At 40.0% G+C, this 16341-nt stretch overlaps 1 protein-coding gene across 15 annotated transcripts in view; it reads right to left on the reverse strand.

Moving 5' to 3' along the window:
- Positions 1–16341, reverse strand: part of LOC106077154 (zinc finger MIZ domain-containing protein 1-like) — a 389001-nt gene that overhangs the window by 43407 nt on the left and 329253 nt on the right. For all 15 annotated transcript variants that reach the window (XM_056021400.1, XM_056021414.1, XM_056021410.1 and 12 more), the window contains one exon: positions 6767–6917. In XM_056021400.1, coding sequence (XP_055877375.1) covers positions 6767–6917 — 151 coding nt within the window. The remainder of the gene's footprint in view (positions 1–6766; positions 6918–16341) is intronic.

A 16341-nucleotide genomic window follows, 5' to 3' on the forward strand; every position in this document is an offset into this window, starting at 1 on the left:
TCCAAGCAATTCTACATTTATCATCTTGGGTGTTATCTCTGATCCAAGTAATTCTACGTTTATCATCTTGGGTGTTATCTCTGATCCAAGTAATTCTACGTTTATCATCTTGGGTGTTATCTCTGATCCAAGCAATTCTACGTTTATCATCTTGGGTGTTATCTCTGATCCAAGCATTTCTACGTTTATCATCTTGGGTGTTATCTCTGATCCAAGCATTTCTACGTTTATCATCTTGGGTGTTATCTCTGATCCAAGCATTTCTACGTTTATCATCTTGGGTGTTATCTCTGATCCAAGCAATTCTACATTTATCATCTTGGGTGTTATCTCTGATCCAAGTAATTCTACGTTTATCATCTTGGGTGTTATCTCTGATCCAAGCAATTCTACGTTTATCATCTTGGGTGTTATCTCTGATCCAAGCAATTCTACGTTTATCATCGTGGGTGTTATCTCTGATCCAAGCAATTCTACGTTTATCATCTAGGGTGTTATCTCTGATCCAAGCATTTCCACGTTTATCATCATATATCAATTGATATAACTTCTAAATATTTCAGTTCTCCTATTACTGTAGTCACTGAGTGTGTTATATCTATTATTATTTTTATTCAACTCTCCCCTCGAAATGAAATATGGACCCCGAAGGGGGGGATCGGAATTTTATGACTCTCACTCAAAGAAATCCTATGCCATGCGCCGACCCCTTAGTAAGGTTGTGACAGTAAGTCGCATGAGGTTTGCGGGACATGTTCTCCGACAAAATGAATTACGCATAATAAGAGTTGTGATGACATGGAGACCATTACGAGGAAAGCGCAAACAGGGACATCCTAGTACACTTTGGCGCCACACTTTCATGTAGGTCTTCATAGCAGATGGAAATAAGCGTCAGACATTGTCAATGACAGATTTTGTGGAGGCAGCTTTGCACCCAATTCGCCGAGGCGAGGGAGGATCTAAGTCAGTAAGAATAGCACATAAGGTTTTTGAAATAAAACTTTTTAATAGCAGAATAATGCAGTGTAGATACCTCAGAATATGCATTTTGTTGGCTTTCAATAAAGGAAATAGTGCTTGGCGGCGGGGCTTGGGGAGCTCACAGCGCTCCCAAAGACCCCCTAGCTGGCAAGGGAGGGGAGTCTACAATTCTTCCACTAACTCCAGGAAGAACCTATTCTAAGGTACAATAAACCTCTTCCGAAAGAATGAAGGGTTAGAATGTAAAAAAGATTAACTATGTACACACACACACATTTTTTTTTTGTGGGGGTGCGATCTTAGCTACGCCCATGAATTCATCGGAACACTTTGCTTAGTTTTTTAAGTTGGATTATTTCCTATTTGTTTCAATAACCAAAAATTAAACCTATTCTAAATTTAGCATTATTTTTTTATGTTCAAATATAAAACTAACTTTAAATAGAGACATAAGTATTAGACAAAAATAAGGATTAATCAGTTTGTTGGTATTAAGTCTTTTGAAGAGAATGACACATGATATTGGTACAAGCTGAATTCTAATAGCTGACCTTGGTCTTATTGTTGTCCACCTACAGCACTAAGAAATATCCTGGAGTCACCAAAAACTAGATTGTAAGAAACGGACATGAAATCACGAACGTTCGTTTTCAAATGTTGTAGCAGCACTCTTCACGCTATGGACAGTATAGAGGGACTTCTTTTGGTCCGACAGTTACGCTGGTCAGGGCACGTATCCCGTATGGGAGACGAACGTATGCCAAAGGCAGTCTTTTTTGGTGAGCTAAAAGGTGGTCGACGTAACAGAGGCGCCCCCCCCCCCCGGAAACGCTTCAAAGACCAGCTTAGCCGTCAACTTTCCTTGCCTGACATAGAAAGAGCACCTGGTTGCATGCGGCCTCAGAACGAGACAGCTGGAGATCACTCACGAAGGCCGCTGGATACACATTCGAGACCAAAAGAAAATCTGCTGCCGAGGACAAACGCAGACGGCGAAAAGAGAATCTAAATCGACCACCTGCGGACAATGGTTAGGCCTGCCCTGGACGTGGCAAAATATGTAGGTCACAGCTGGGACTGCGCAGCCACGGGAAATACTGCATTCGGACTCGAAGACTAGCCTTATTATTATTATTATTATTAGCACTCTTCAGACAAACCATAAATTATTCAATGTTTGATCTTTGTATCTTTGTTTCAAATGAGAGTCAAATCTACAGCAGTACAAAGTTTATAGTCATGCTAGTAAAGAATTTGATTTCCGTTGTTGATGAAATCGCCTGTGGAAATAATACACTGCATAGGACTGCTCGCTCATTTCTCCAATAGCTTGGGTAAAGGTAACACCTAATCAGGTCTCCGCGGAACTCTAAAATATTTCGCGGAACACAGTTTGGGAACCACTGAGTTAGAGAATAATCACTAACAATAAGAATGTCAATATTTGTATCCCATGAATAAGATTGAGTGTGTATATGCTTTAAAGAGATTATATGTTGATTTGATTTTGATTTTAGGCACATCGGCACAAGAGATTATATGTATGAGTACATGTCAGCTTATGGGGATTATATGTTTGTGATTATGTTTATACTGTATGTGAAATAGTGTGAGTAAAACGGAAGACATGTATGTTCCTGGAATTAGCTCAAATTAATGACATAGAGGAAGTCAATTCATTGTACTGAGAAAACACATTTTTTAAAACAAATTTGGTTTCTAGTTACCAATTGGATTGGAAGTATCTATGACTTAAAGCAGTATCTTCGTGCCTATTAGATCTAAGTCTTGGACATGGTCACCGGTTCTCCACTGGTCTAGTTGGCAGCAACTCCAAGAGGTAGAAACCCACGAGAGACAACAACGTCATCAGAACACGAGCAGTGGACGATCACAGTGGCACTCGTATTATGTGCAATCTACAGATCTTTCGGCCACTACGTCTAGTGAACTCTAGTGCCATGTCACGTACGCCTTACAACAAACTAGAGGATTAGTGAGCCAGTACAATGGCTGAAAAGTGCGTGCTTATTACACTAGCATGGCGGTTTGGTGTTTATCAACGGATTGATTTCTCACTGCACTGACCTAGAGCGATAGTTTCAAGGAAAACAACAAGGCTATCAAGCTTTCATTCAAAGAAGTCGGTGCGTGTGTGTGTGTGTGAGAGAGAGATGGAGAGTTAGAGCAAGGGAGAGAGAGAGAGAGAGAGAGAGAGAGAAGAAGTGTGTTTGTGTGTGTGTATCCAGCAAGAGCAGACAACTTAAGATACCAGCACTGTGTGTTCTAACCTGAGTGTGACATGTCAGCAAACTTTGGTCCAAGTCATCTCATCACCTACACACAGTGACACAAACACACGTGTAATAAGCCCAATACACGACTTGAAAACTTACACAAATGTCTGGATTGAGTTTCGCAATATATATATACATTTATAGTAGAAGCACCCGTAATACACAAAACACTACTTACAAATACACATAAACACACAAAGAAAACAATCTACTAGTACTACACAGAAAGACAACAAAACAAAGAGAATTTCTAGTTCCATATAAGAGAAGCATCTAAATACTTTCTTTCCTAGTGCTAATAGAGCATAAAACAAGTTGCCTTTAACGGCTGAATGACTACAATCTCTAATGAACATGTCCACACCAGGATAGCTCCGTCCAGGCCGTAAACATTGGGCGAAAAGAGCCACGATTTTTTATAAGTTAAGAAAAAGAACTAAATTATAGAAGAAAAAAAAAGAACTAAATTATAGAAGAAAAAAAAAGAACTAAAGAACAAAGATAAAGAGCTAAAGAACAAAGATAAAGAACTAAAGAACAAAGATAAAGAGCTAAAGAACAAAGATAAAAAACTAAAGAACAAAGATAAAAAAAACTAAAGAACAAAGATAAAGAGCTAAAGAACTAATCAGTTCTTGAAATGTTCCAGGCACATAACTTCTCGGACATGGATTGAGTACAAAAGAAAATGTCTGCCCAATCAATCAACTCTTTCACTGTTAACTGTAAATGTTTACATAATTGTGAGTGCACGCCTAGATGGGAACAAACATGTGGATTTAGATCTAGATCCTCCCTCGACGTTTGGCGCATAGGGCCGGCAGGTTCTGTCTTCAAAGATAGGTCACAGGCGACTCCCGCAGCCTCTTCAAAGCTCATGCCCACAGAATTTAGGTCTTCTATAATGGTGCCACGTCATGCTATACGAAAATCGGAAAGACCTGTCCCATTAAAGTTACATCTAAATCTGTTGTGGCTGTTTTGTCTTCACAAGAAAAAAAAAAGAACTAAAGAACAAAGATAAAGAACAAAGATAAAGAACTAAAGTCCCAAATTCAAGCATCAAAACTCTTTTTTCCTCTCCACCCACACACGCACAAACACAACTTCACCGAGGAAGGGTCGACAATGAAATGCCAACACATGAACATGTTACGACGGACTTTTTCTCTCCTTACTAAACTTGGTTCCAGAAGTAGATCTATTATCTCAATTGTTTAATGATTATACTGTGTGGTCAGTTGACCCCCCCACTCCATCAATTGACCATGTCAACTCTTTGGTAGTGACACTATTTGTCCTAAAATAGGGAGACAAAAAAACTAGCCAGCCGTCTAAAGATGTTGAGTAGCAGTCTTTATTAATTGCTATGAGGTCTCCACTCTACTAATCAATGATTCAAATGCCTGGTGTACATGCCTTTATTTCTGGTTGTTTTGGTCGCCATTCAACTCTCTAGTGCGAGCTGTTGTGTCGCTCCGTGGTCTAGATTACGTGTGTACATAACTTAGCGAGTCTGTTGTGTAGATAACAGAGTAAATACACAATATGTCGTCTGCAGTAATGATTTCAATATTTGTCAGAGCCCTTCCAGCACAAGGCCCATCTGTTACTTACCTATGTAAAACACTCGGAGCTAGTCTTGTTGTTACAACGTGGCCCCTCCCCCCACCACATTGACTCCTTAAATACTGTCTCGCGCCATCCACGCGCCCTGTGGCATGAGGGAATGTGGCGAGGAATACGTGAGCCAAGCAGCCAGTGGGGGGCCCAAGCAGTCATTGGGGGGCCCAAGCAGTCAGTGGGGGGCCCAAGCAGCCAGTGGGGGGCCCAAGCAGCCATTGGGGGCCCAAGCAGTCATTGGGGTCTATAAGTCAGCGGGGGGGGGGGGGGGGTAAGCAGTCAGTGGGGTCAAGAAGTCTGGGGGTGGGGTACCAGTCAGTGGCGGGCTAAGGCAGACAGTGGCGGGCCAAGGCAGTCAGTGGCGGGCCAAGGCAATCAATGGCGGACTCATTAACTTCTTTTTATCCCCTCTCATTAATTTGATACATTCAGAAAAATATTTTTGTGTCGAAGAATTAAGAGAGCAGTAGACAGGAAGAACTGGGCAGGAGAAAACAGAGAGCACAGGTAAAAAGTGGGCAGTGATGACCAGTGGACAGTTGCATGACGTTAAAAACTCTTTCTGGAAAACACTTCGGCGTGAAAAAGACACAAGAATGACATTCTGGGATAATCTCCCTTGTGAAAGAGGACACCTTAAGGAATACGATGACCTGTTTCAAGATTTGAGAATCACTGTTAAAACAATCGTTTAAAAAAAATCGTGTTAGATGCTGACAACATTGTGGCCTGGCCTGGATCGTTTGCGGCTCTATCTCCCCCTCCCTTTCCTTGCACGTCAACTCATTCCCTCCCTCACCGGTGTGCGCAGCGCGATCACGTGGTCCTTTAAGATGTACTGGTTTGAAAGAGAAGTATCACTCCACTAAACAAGTGGCCTGTTCACGGGGCAGCCGATAGGCCGGGTTTTGTTTTGCAGGTGTACGAGCAGGAGCCTGTGCCGAAACATCTTTAACTAATTCGTTTCATACCAGCAACAACAACATCGCAAAGTTATGTCAGTTGCTGAATAACAAATGTCACCCTCGAAATGTCATCAACAGATGTCAATAACGAATGCCAATGTAACTTTTCTCTCTCTCTCTCTCTTTTGAAATGTCATAGAGACCTGGTCAATAGTCAACTGAAACATTGGTTAGAAGAGTTGAAGCAGGAGCTAACAGATAAGATAATGAGAGGAAATGGAAGATAATCTAAGTCAATAGACACAACAGGTAAGTAGGTCGATAGGTAGACTATGAAGATCATTTATTCAAGTGAACCAAAAAACAAAAACAAAATCCGCGACGCATACAATGAAGACAACGTACAGAAGAAAGGATGGATAGACAGGTACAGTTAGGATAGGACACAAATAGATTGAAATAGGTAGGGCAGTAGACAGACAGACAAACAGATAGATAGATGGACTGTAGGACAATTGATTATTCTGTAACTTGATGGTACTGAGACCCTTGGCCACACTTAACAAATGAAGCGAATATGTCTGCACATAGAGATGACGTTACACTAACACAGATATCACGTCATACTAACACATAGAGATCACGTCACACTAACACATAGAGATCACGTCACGATAACACATAGAGATCACGTCACACTAACACATAGAGATCACGTCACACCAACACATAGAGATCACGTCACACTAGCAAGTGGCTAGGGTTGTGGGAAAACTTGACAAGATATAGCTTCAATGCATTTGTTTTCCAATAGCCACAATGAATGTATCTCAACTTATGAGAGGCGTGTAAGTGATGTGTATACTGACAGGTGTATGTGTGGGAAAGGTGTGGTGCTAGATGTGTGGTAAGAAGTGTGCGTGTGTGAGATGACAAACAAGCCCATTGAGTACTCACGGGTGCATAGGTTGCATTGCCTTGTGCATCTGTGGGTGCATATTGTTGAGGCCTGGCTGGGGCGGTCCTTTGTTGGCGTCAGGGGGTCGGTTCTTGGGATGCCTCAGCAGTAAGGACTGGCCGAGCTCCTCGCACCATTCACTTAGTTGACCTGTGGACAATTGGTCAATAAACAATATTAAAGTATACAAGGAAGATGTATTATAATAAATTTCGGTACCATTTTAAAATATTTCACCAAGTCTTAACTGCAGGCTGGATTTCTCAAATCTAAAATTTTAGCATTTACAGACCAGCCCCCAAAAATGCATTCAATAGACAGCCGGAAGTCGGGTGCATTTAGATGTTAAGGAGGTCAAGTACATTTCAGGATTCCTGACCAGATCGCCTGAAACAATGTGAACATGAAAATGTCTTTGCAACTTGTTGCACTGATGCATGACCTTCAACAGGATGACGTAATAGTTGAAAGTTCGAAACTACCGCCGCAAAGTTTTCTCGGCTCCGCCCATCGTGTGATGTCAAATGTTCCAGAGACTAAAGAATCTTTCATCTCTCTGGCGGTGTTCTGAAAAAACCAAAAACAACAACAACAAAAAAAAACCCAAGTCGAAGCGCATTTGTTTTCTTATTGACGTATTAGTTTAAATAATTGGTGCTTACATTGCAACGAGAAAAAAAAAAGGGGGGGGGGGGCTGTGAAAATTGTTATCTCCAACTTCTGCTCTTATGTTCTAGATCAGCGCAGTTTACTGAGAGCCACTGTTCAACGTTCAAACCATAGAACTAAAGAGTCAAAAATAGTAACATGAAAGGGTCATGGGTCACAGGTTAAAAACCATAGCTCTGTCCTATCACTATCAGAGAGAGAGAGAGAGAGAGAGAGAGAGTTCCAGGAAACGAGTCGAAATGCATGCAAACAATCTCGAGTAAAAGACCAATGAGCAAAATATTGCTTGTCTCCAACCTTTCCAGAAAGAACTGTCTCTGGTCAGGGTCGTTCATGTCTCTGGGTAAAACAACAGAAAATGTTGACCAGAACGAGTCTGAAAAAATCGCAAGGTGAATGTTTGAGAGCGCTAGGTGGAACCCTATTCCTGCCAAACAATCAGGAGACTAAATGCAAGGACGTTGTGAGGAAAGCCCCAGACTTTCTTTGTGAAGCTGGACTTCGAAATACTCAAAAACCAAAGAGTCTTAATAAATGTCGACAAAAACCAAAGAGTCTTAACAAATGTCGACAACATTCGAACCAGAATCTGGCCTTAGATTTATTCAAAGAGATTGGTTTACGATAGACTGGTGTAATGTCACTGAATCAGTCTAAATGGCTAATGATAGACTGGTGTAATGTCACTGAATCAGTCTAAATGGCTAATGATAGACTGGTGTAATGTCACTGAATCAGTCTAAGTGGCTAATGATAGACTGGTGTAATGTCACTGAATCAGTCTAAATGGCTAATGATAGACTGGTGTAATGTCACTGAATCAGTCTAAATGGCTAATGATAGACTGGTGTAATGTCACTGAATCAGTCTAAATGGCTAATGATAGACTGGTGTAATGTCACTGAATCAGTCTAAATGGCTAATGATAGACTGGTGTAATGTCACTGAATCAGTCTAAATGGCTAATGATAGACTGGTGTAATGTCACTGAATCAGTCTAAGTGGCTAATGATAGACTGGTGTAATGTCACTGAATCAGTCTAAATGGCTAATGATAGACTGGTGTAAAGTCACTGAATCAGTCTAAATGGCTAATGATAGACTGGTGTAATGTCACTGAATCAGTCTAAATGGCTAATGATAGACTGGTGTAATGTCACTGAATCAGTCTAAATGGCTAATGATAGACTGGTGTAATGTCACTGAATCAGTCTAAATGGCTAATGATAGACTGGTGTAATGTCACTGAATCAGTCTAAATGGCTAATGATAGACTGGTGTAATGTCACTGAATCAGTCTAAATGGCTAATGATAGACTGGTGTAATGTCACTGAATCAGTCTAAATGGCTAATGATAGACTGGTGTAATGTCACTGAATCAGTCTAAATGGCTAATGATAGACTGGTGTAATGACACTGAATCAGTCTAAATGGCTAATGATAGACTGGTGTAATGTCACTGAATCAGTCTAAATGGCTAATGATAGACTGGTGTAATGTCACTGAATCAGTCTAAATGGCTAATGATAGACTGGTGTAATGTCACTGAATCAGTCTAAATGGCTAATGATAGACTGGTGTAATGTCACTGAATCAGTCTAAATGGCTAATGATAGACTGGTGTAATGTCACTGAATCAGTCTAAATGGCTAATGATAGACTGGTGTAATGTCACTGAATCAGTCTAAATGGCTAATGATAGACTGGTGTAATGTCACTGAATCAGTCTAAATGGCTAATGATAGACTGGTGTAATGTCACTGAATCAGTCTAAATGGCTAATGATAGACTGGTGTAATGTCACTGAATCAGTCTAAATGGCTAATGATAGACTGGTGTAATGTCACTGAATCAGTCTAAATGGCTAATGATAGACTGGTGTAATGTCACTGAATCAGTCTAAATGGCTAATGATAGACTGGTGTAATGTCACTGAATCAGTCTAAATGGCTAATGATAGACTGGTGTAATGTCACTGAATCAGTCTAAATGGCTAATGATAGACTGGTGTAATGTCACTGAATCAGTCTAAATGGCTGATGATAGACTGGTGTAATGTCACTGAATCAGTCTAAATGGCTGATGATAGACTGGTGTAATGTCACTGAATCAGTCTAAATGGCTAATGATAGACTGGTGTAATGTCACTGAATCAGTCTAAATGGCTAATGATAGACTGGTGTAATGTCACTGAATCAGTCTAAATGGCTAATGATAGACTGGTGTAATGTCACTGAATCAGTCTAAATGGCTAATGATAGACTGGTGTAATGTCACTGAATCAGTCTAAATGGCTAATGATAGACTGGTGTAATGTCACTGAATCAGTCTAAATGGCTAATGATAGACTGGTGTAATGTCACTGAATCAGTCTAAATGGCTAATGATAGACTGGTGTAATGTCACTGAATCAGTCTAAATGGCTAATGATAGACTGGTGTAATGTCACTGAATCAGTCTAAATGGCTAATGATAGACTGGTGTAATGTCACTGAATCAGTCTAAGTGGCTAATGATAGACTGGTGTAATGTCACTGAATCAGTCTAAATGGCTAATGATAGACTGGTGTAATGTCACTGAATCAGTCTAAATGGCTGATGATAGACTGGTGTAATGTCACTGAATCAGTCTAAATGGCTAATGATAGACTGGTGTAATGTCACTGAATCAGTCTAAATGGCTAATGATAGACTGGTGTAATGTCACTGAATCGGTCTAAATGGCTAATGATAAAATAAATTATCGCTGTTATATACTTTCATGCTTATAGCATGCTCAGAGCTGTCCAATCTCATTTGTGGACCAGTGTGTGTGTGTGTGTGGGGGGGGAATTTGGGGGTATTTGGGAGTAGGTTTCCCGTGCTGCCATTAGAAGCTCAGTAAACACAACTCTGCCCGAGTCGGGTGTCGAACCTCGAGCCCCCTTCATAGGTAGCCAAGTTCAAGCCTCTCGACCACGCTTCCACGATGATAGACTGGTGTAATGTCACTGAATCAGTCTGAAAGATATGAAGATACAAGATATTGGGGTGGTGCTGAATTGCCAGAAAAATAAATCGTGTCAAACAAGAGCGCACGCTCAATTCTATTTAAAAATAAAATGTAATGATTGGTTGTAGTGCTTCTGACTTTGTGATTTCTTAGCTGCTTGTGGTGTATTCACCTAAAAGTAGTTGCCAATTAGACCAGACAACAATTGTATCTGTCAGAAAACCTCCAATCATTCTTCCCATCGAAATTCCGCTTTTAAGAGACAGTTCAATATGATTACATCGTGACCTAAGTTCTACACTTGTGTTGGCAGTGATTCTCAAACTGCAGCATCAAACTTTGAATGAGGTCAACAAACAACAAGCCTTAAGAACATAAGTCAGACAAATCTTTTTGTTGTGATGACGGTCAGGTACCTGAAAACAGTCAGCCTGCACACACTGTGTGTGTGAGAGAGAGAGAGAGGGGGGGGGCAATACAATCAATACCGTGAGTTGCATCGTGACATTAGCACCCAGACCTCACTGGCTCCACACACAGAGAGAGTGCGTGCGTTGAGCGGGGGGGGGGAGAGGAAGATACTGTACAATAACAACCTTGTAAGATACTGTACAATAACAACCTTAAACAAACATTCAGACAATGGAACTATTTGTTGACCTGACAGTCCAGATTTTATTTCTTAATATAGAGAGTCACTTTTACACTGCGAGTTTAGTCTTTGTAAATATAGGTGAAAGTTTAAGCAGTGGTGGTGGTTATGAAGGGTTCTCACTCTCACTCGTATACAATTATTTTTCGTTTGCTTTTTTAAAAAAATGTTCCTAGATCTTTCCCGTTCACTTAAGTCCAGAGGGTCTAGAGTTGTCCTAGGCTCGCACAAGATATCTTTCATTAAACAATCCTAATGTACAGGCATCTATGGTACAAGCAGTAATACAATTGAAATTCAGGTAACAGTAACAAACAGGACTGAAGGCGAAGCATGCTAATGCGAAAGAATAGATTTCAACAATGAGAACGCAAAAAAAAAAAAAAAGTCCTGTACAGCAGACTAGAGTTACAAGACAACGCCCTGGGTTGTACTTATGAAACAAGGTAAATAACTCTGATATGTAGGTCAGAAGCCAAATCGCCAGTCTTCTTGTTTCTTTTTACATTCTTCTTAGAGAGTAGACTCCCTTGACAATATCGAACAGAAGATTATTAGAGTTCATTCTCAAATCTTGTTTTGCTTGTGGTTTATCTGGCTACTAAATAGTCATCAAACATCGGAGACCCTCCTCCTCCTCCCCCCCATCTATGTTGGCCCAGATTTGTTCCTGACTGAAGTTCAACTAAGTGCTAAAATGTATAAAGTATCAATAGGGTGGAGATGCAGTGGAAATAGGCTTCGTGGCTGTAGATCAGTGGTTCTCAAGCTTATGTGTCACGTCTCAACGTGATAGAATATAGTGGAGCAGTGGTTCTCAACTCATCATAGTCCAATTTTGCAGAATTCGACCAAAACAATTTGAAATCTTGACTTTGAAAGTGAATTTGTTTCAATTCGTAGTCAAAACTTTTCCTAATGTAGTGGACTGACTAGATAAAGTGGACTGACTAGATAAAGTGGACTGACTAGATAAAGTGGACTGACTAGATAAAGTGGACTGACTAGATGAAGTGGACTGACTAGATGAAGTGGACTGACTAGATAAAGTGGACTGACTAGATGAAGTGGACTGACTAGATGAAGTGGACTGACTAAATAAAGTGGACTGACTAGATATTTTGGACTGACTAAATGAAGTGGACTGACTAGATAAAGTGGACTGACTAGATGAAATGGACTGACTAGATGAAGTGGACTGACTAGATGAAGTGGACTGACTAAATGAAGTGGACTGACTAGATAAAGTGAACTGACTAGATGAAATGGACTGACTAGATGAAATGGACTGACTAGATATTTTGGACTGACTAAAAGAAGTGGACTGACTAGATAAAGTGGACTGACTAGATGAAGTGGACTGACTAAATGAAGTGGACTGACTAAATGAAGTGGACTGACTAGATAAAGTGGAGTCATGAGCACGCTTATGTGGCGGGAGGCTTTTCAATGCACCGAATAAAAACATTGGTTCAAAAATATTTCAAAATTACTGAAATAATATCATAACCTGTTGAAGTGGATTTTAAATGAAACTCAGAAGAAAGAAAAAGGCAAATGGTGATTTTAATTTCTGGGGCATTTGAGCAGCTCTATCGTGGAGTACGTGTTTGACTGTCTAGGAAGCTAGACTAGGAAGACATAATCAGTGGACCAAAGCAGATGTTTCACTTAAATTCATCCTTCCCATTTTTAAGTGAAATAGTTGGTTTAAAACTTAAGTAGAAAATCATCCCCCAAATGCATTGTCTTAAATAAAATAGTTTGTTTTTTTTTTCTTCATTTTTGAGCTGGCCTATGAAACATTTGGGCATCACACAATAAAAACAAACATACCGGTAGTGATGAAAAATAAATATTTTAAAATCAATTCCTACTTTATGACGCTGATGATAGTTTTGGGTTTCTCATTCTATTAGGTTTGGATTTGATCAAAATCGGACCGGATGGGCCGTAAAAAAAAAAATACCTTTAATTTTAAACTAATTTATACAAATAAAACGAAAACAAGATGGTGGTCAATGACGTAGCCCGCGTGCTAGCTCACCATTTGCTTCACACCCAAGTAACCTTGACCCTGTCTGGACACTTCGACAAACAAAACATTGCAACATTTAGCAAGCTACGAAACAAAGAACAAAATCTACACTTTCCAGCCAAAATATAATTAATTAACAATAATAATCATTGGAAAAATATCTTTAATATTAAAAGAATAATTCCAGCTGTTAAAAGTGATTATGTAGGCTACCGTAGTTGGCAAATAGTCAACTTTCAACTTTCTTAAAAAAATGTTTTCAAATTTAAACCGGAATTATTGAAGCAGAATGCCAACAAAGAAACTACTAACTGTAAAACTAATTTTAGAAACAATTCAACATAATTCCATTTTAAGATTGTAGATGTCTATGTGAGACTATTTTTTTTTTTTTAGGTATTATTGATTACACAATTATTAAAATGGGTTGGGACATAATGTGTAGAAGTTTAAGGGGAAGGTAACTCACTCATTGCACATTTTTCTCGTCAAGTATACCCCCCCCTTTCCCAAAGCCTTTTCCTCTCCTAACCATCTGTGTTGCAGATTGATGACTTGGTCCTAAGATTGCCCTACTATGTACGCTACTTTGTCCTAAGATTGCCCTACTATGTACGCTACTTTGTCCTAAGATTGCCCTACTATGTACGCTACTTTGTTCTAAGATTGCCCTACTGTGTACTCTACTTTGTCCTAAGATTGCCCTGCTATGTACGCTACTTTGTCCTAAGATTGCCCTACTATGTACGCTACTTTGTCCTAAGATTGCCCTGCTGTGTACGCTACTTTGTCCTAAGATTGCCCTACTATGTACGCTACTTTGTCCTAAGATTGCCCTACTGTGTACGCTACTTTGTCCTAAGATTGCCCTGCTGTGTACGCTACTTTGTCCTAAGATTGCCCTGCTGTGTACGCTACTTTGTCCTAAGATTGCCCTGCTGTGTACGCTACTTTGTCCTAAGATTGCCCTACTATGTACGCTACTTTGTCCTAAGATTGCCCTACTATGTACGCTACTTTGTCCTAAGATTGCCCTGCTGTGTACGCTACTTTCATAGCTCTATAAACAAAGAAATACATAAGGAAAGAAATATTTTAATACGGCATTAACTTTACCCAAACAAAAAAGGACTAAACTGGAATGTGAATGTGCTGACATGAAATGTATTCTTGAGTACAATCAGGATGTAGATCTAAGACGGGCTGAAAATCATGAGGTCCCACCCTTGCATTTGGAATCGTAAAGTGCAAGCTAAGCCAAGAAGGACAACTCCTTTCTTTTTTTTTTTTTTTTTTAAAGTATGTAATGTGAGCTGCTTTAGCCAAAGAATGACACGAATTATCTCCCCACCCACAAAAACAGAAACAAAAAACAGAAGTTAGGGTTTTTTTTATGTTTAATTCCCGCGTGTCTCTGTGACAGACGATTGCTATTCCATGCATGACATCACCGGGTCCATAGTCCGGCCAACAAGACAAACTGGATTTATTGGAAGCAGATTTAGGAGATACTAGATTTCATGGACAATACTGAATGTTGTGTACTCACCAAGGAAGACCAACAAAGGAGTTTGTGTAAGATATTTAACCATTGGCCATGGACAGAGAGATGCAGTCAAGAAACGTTTCCATTCAGTCTACTGGCACGTGCTGAGCCGGTCAACATTCGCAGTGACTTAGTCAAACCCGAACATTTCCTGCAGTGGTTCTAGTCACCTGGACTCCTCCCTTAGAAAGATGTGAAGTTTGAACTGCAGGCTTCCTTGAGATGTGTGTGTGTGTGTGGGGGGGGGATAGGTTGCTCAATTAACAACAAACGTTACGCGGTTTCAACAAGTTCAATGAGAAATGAAAAGACATATGAAAACATGGCGGACTACTAGACAGACCTAACAAGGAATCACACACACACACACACTGTAATAAAGTAAAATGTGAAACTTTTGAAGCCACGTGACAAAACACGACGAGTTCGAGATTTATGACTTTCATTATTCATTGAGATACAAAAGAACTTTTTAAAAAAAAAAATTGTATTCATTTATCGAAGATATTAATGTGTGCATCTTAATGTGGCTATTTTAAGTGAGGAGTGGATTGAGGGCTAGGGTAAGCAACAACAAGCGTCTCTACTACAGGCTTTCTATATTGAAACAACCGAATGGGACTCACTGCAGCTGATACTGTGTCTGTGTGTCCATTTGTGTCCCATTCCAATCAAACAGTGTGTCAACTACAGTCCAGGCCGTGCTATCACTTCACTAACAGGATGTTCAACTATCTGTGTGTGTGTGTGAATCTGTGTGGATGTGTGTGTGTGTGTACTTTTAAGAGTATGTGTGTGCTGTAAACAGAACAAAAAAGTGTTGTTTTTTTAAACTTGTATTTAACTTTGTGTTAGCTTGCTGACTTTGTAGCATTCAACAGCTTGATAGATAGAAGGGGCGTGGTCTAACTTTGTAGCCTTGAACAGCTTGATATATAGAAGGGGCGTGGTCTTACTTTGTAGCATTGAACAACTTGATAGACAGAAGGGGCGTGGTCTTTGTAGCATTGAACAACGTGATAGATAGATGGGGCGTGGTTTTACTTTGTAGCATTGAACAACTTGATAGATAGAAGGGGCGTGGTCTTACTTTGAAGCATTGAACAATTTGATAGATAGAAGGGGCGTGGTCTTACTTTGTAGCATTGAACAACTTGATAGACAGAAGGGGCGTGGTCTTTGTAGCATTGAACAACGTGATAGATAGATGGGGCGTGGTTTTACTTTGTAGCATTGAACAACTTGATAGATAGAAGGGGCGTGGTCTTACTTTGAAGCATTGAACAATTTGATAGACAGAAGGGGCGTGGTCTTACTTTGTAGCATTGAACAAATTGATAGATAGAAGATAGAAGGGGCGTGGTCTTATTATGTATCATTTAACATTTTGATGGAGGGGCGTGGTTTGACTACAACTTGGAGGAAGGGGCGTGGTCTGACTTTCCGGCAATAAATAACTGATTAAAGGGATGAGGCGTGGTCTAACTTTGTAGAATTTAACACCTTGATGGAGAGAGGCGTCGTCACACTGGTGTTGAACCATAGATATTCCTGTGTTTGAAAGCGATATTTCCTAATTAGATGTCTTTCAATGGTCTAGAAATGAACTTGACATTCTGTTGTCACAACAGATTGCTAGAGATGATGACCAAAAAAAAATGTTTTAATGTAAACTC

This window comes from Biomphalaria glabrata, chromosome 2 (assembly GCF_947242115.1).
Source record: "Biomphalaria glabrata chromosome 2, xgBioGlab47.1, whole genome shotgun sequence".
In the NCBI taxonomy this organism is placed as follows: domain Eukaryota; kingdom Metazoa; phylum Mollusca; class Gastropoda; family Planorbidae; genus Biomphalaria; species Biomphalaria glabrata.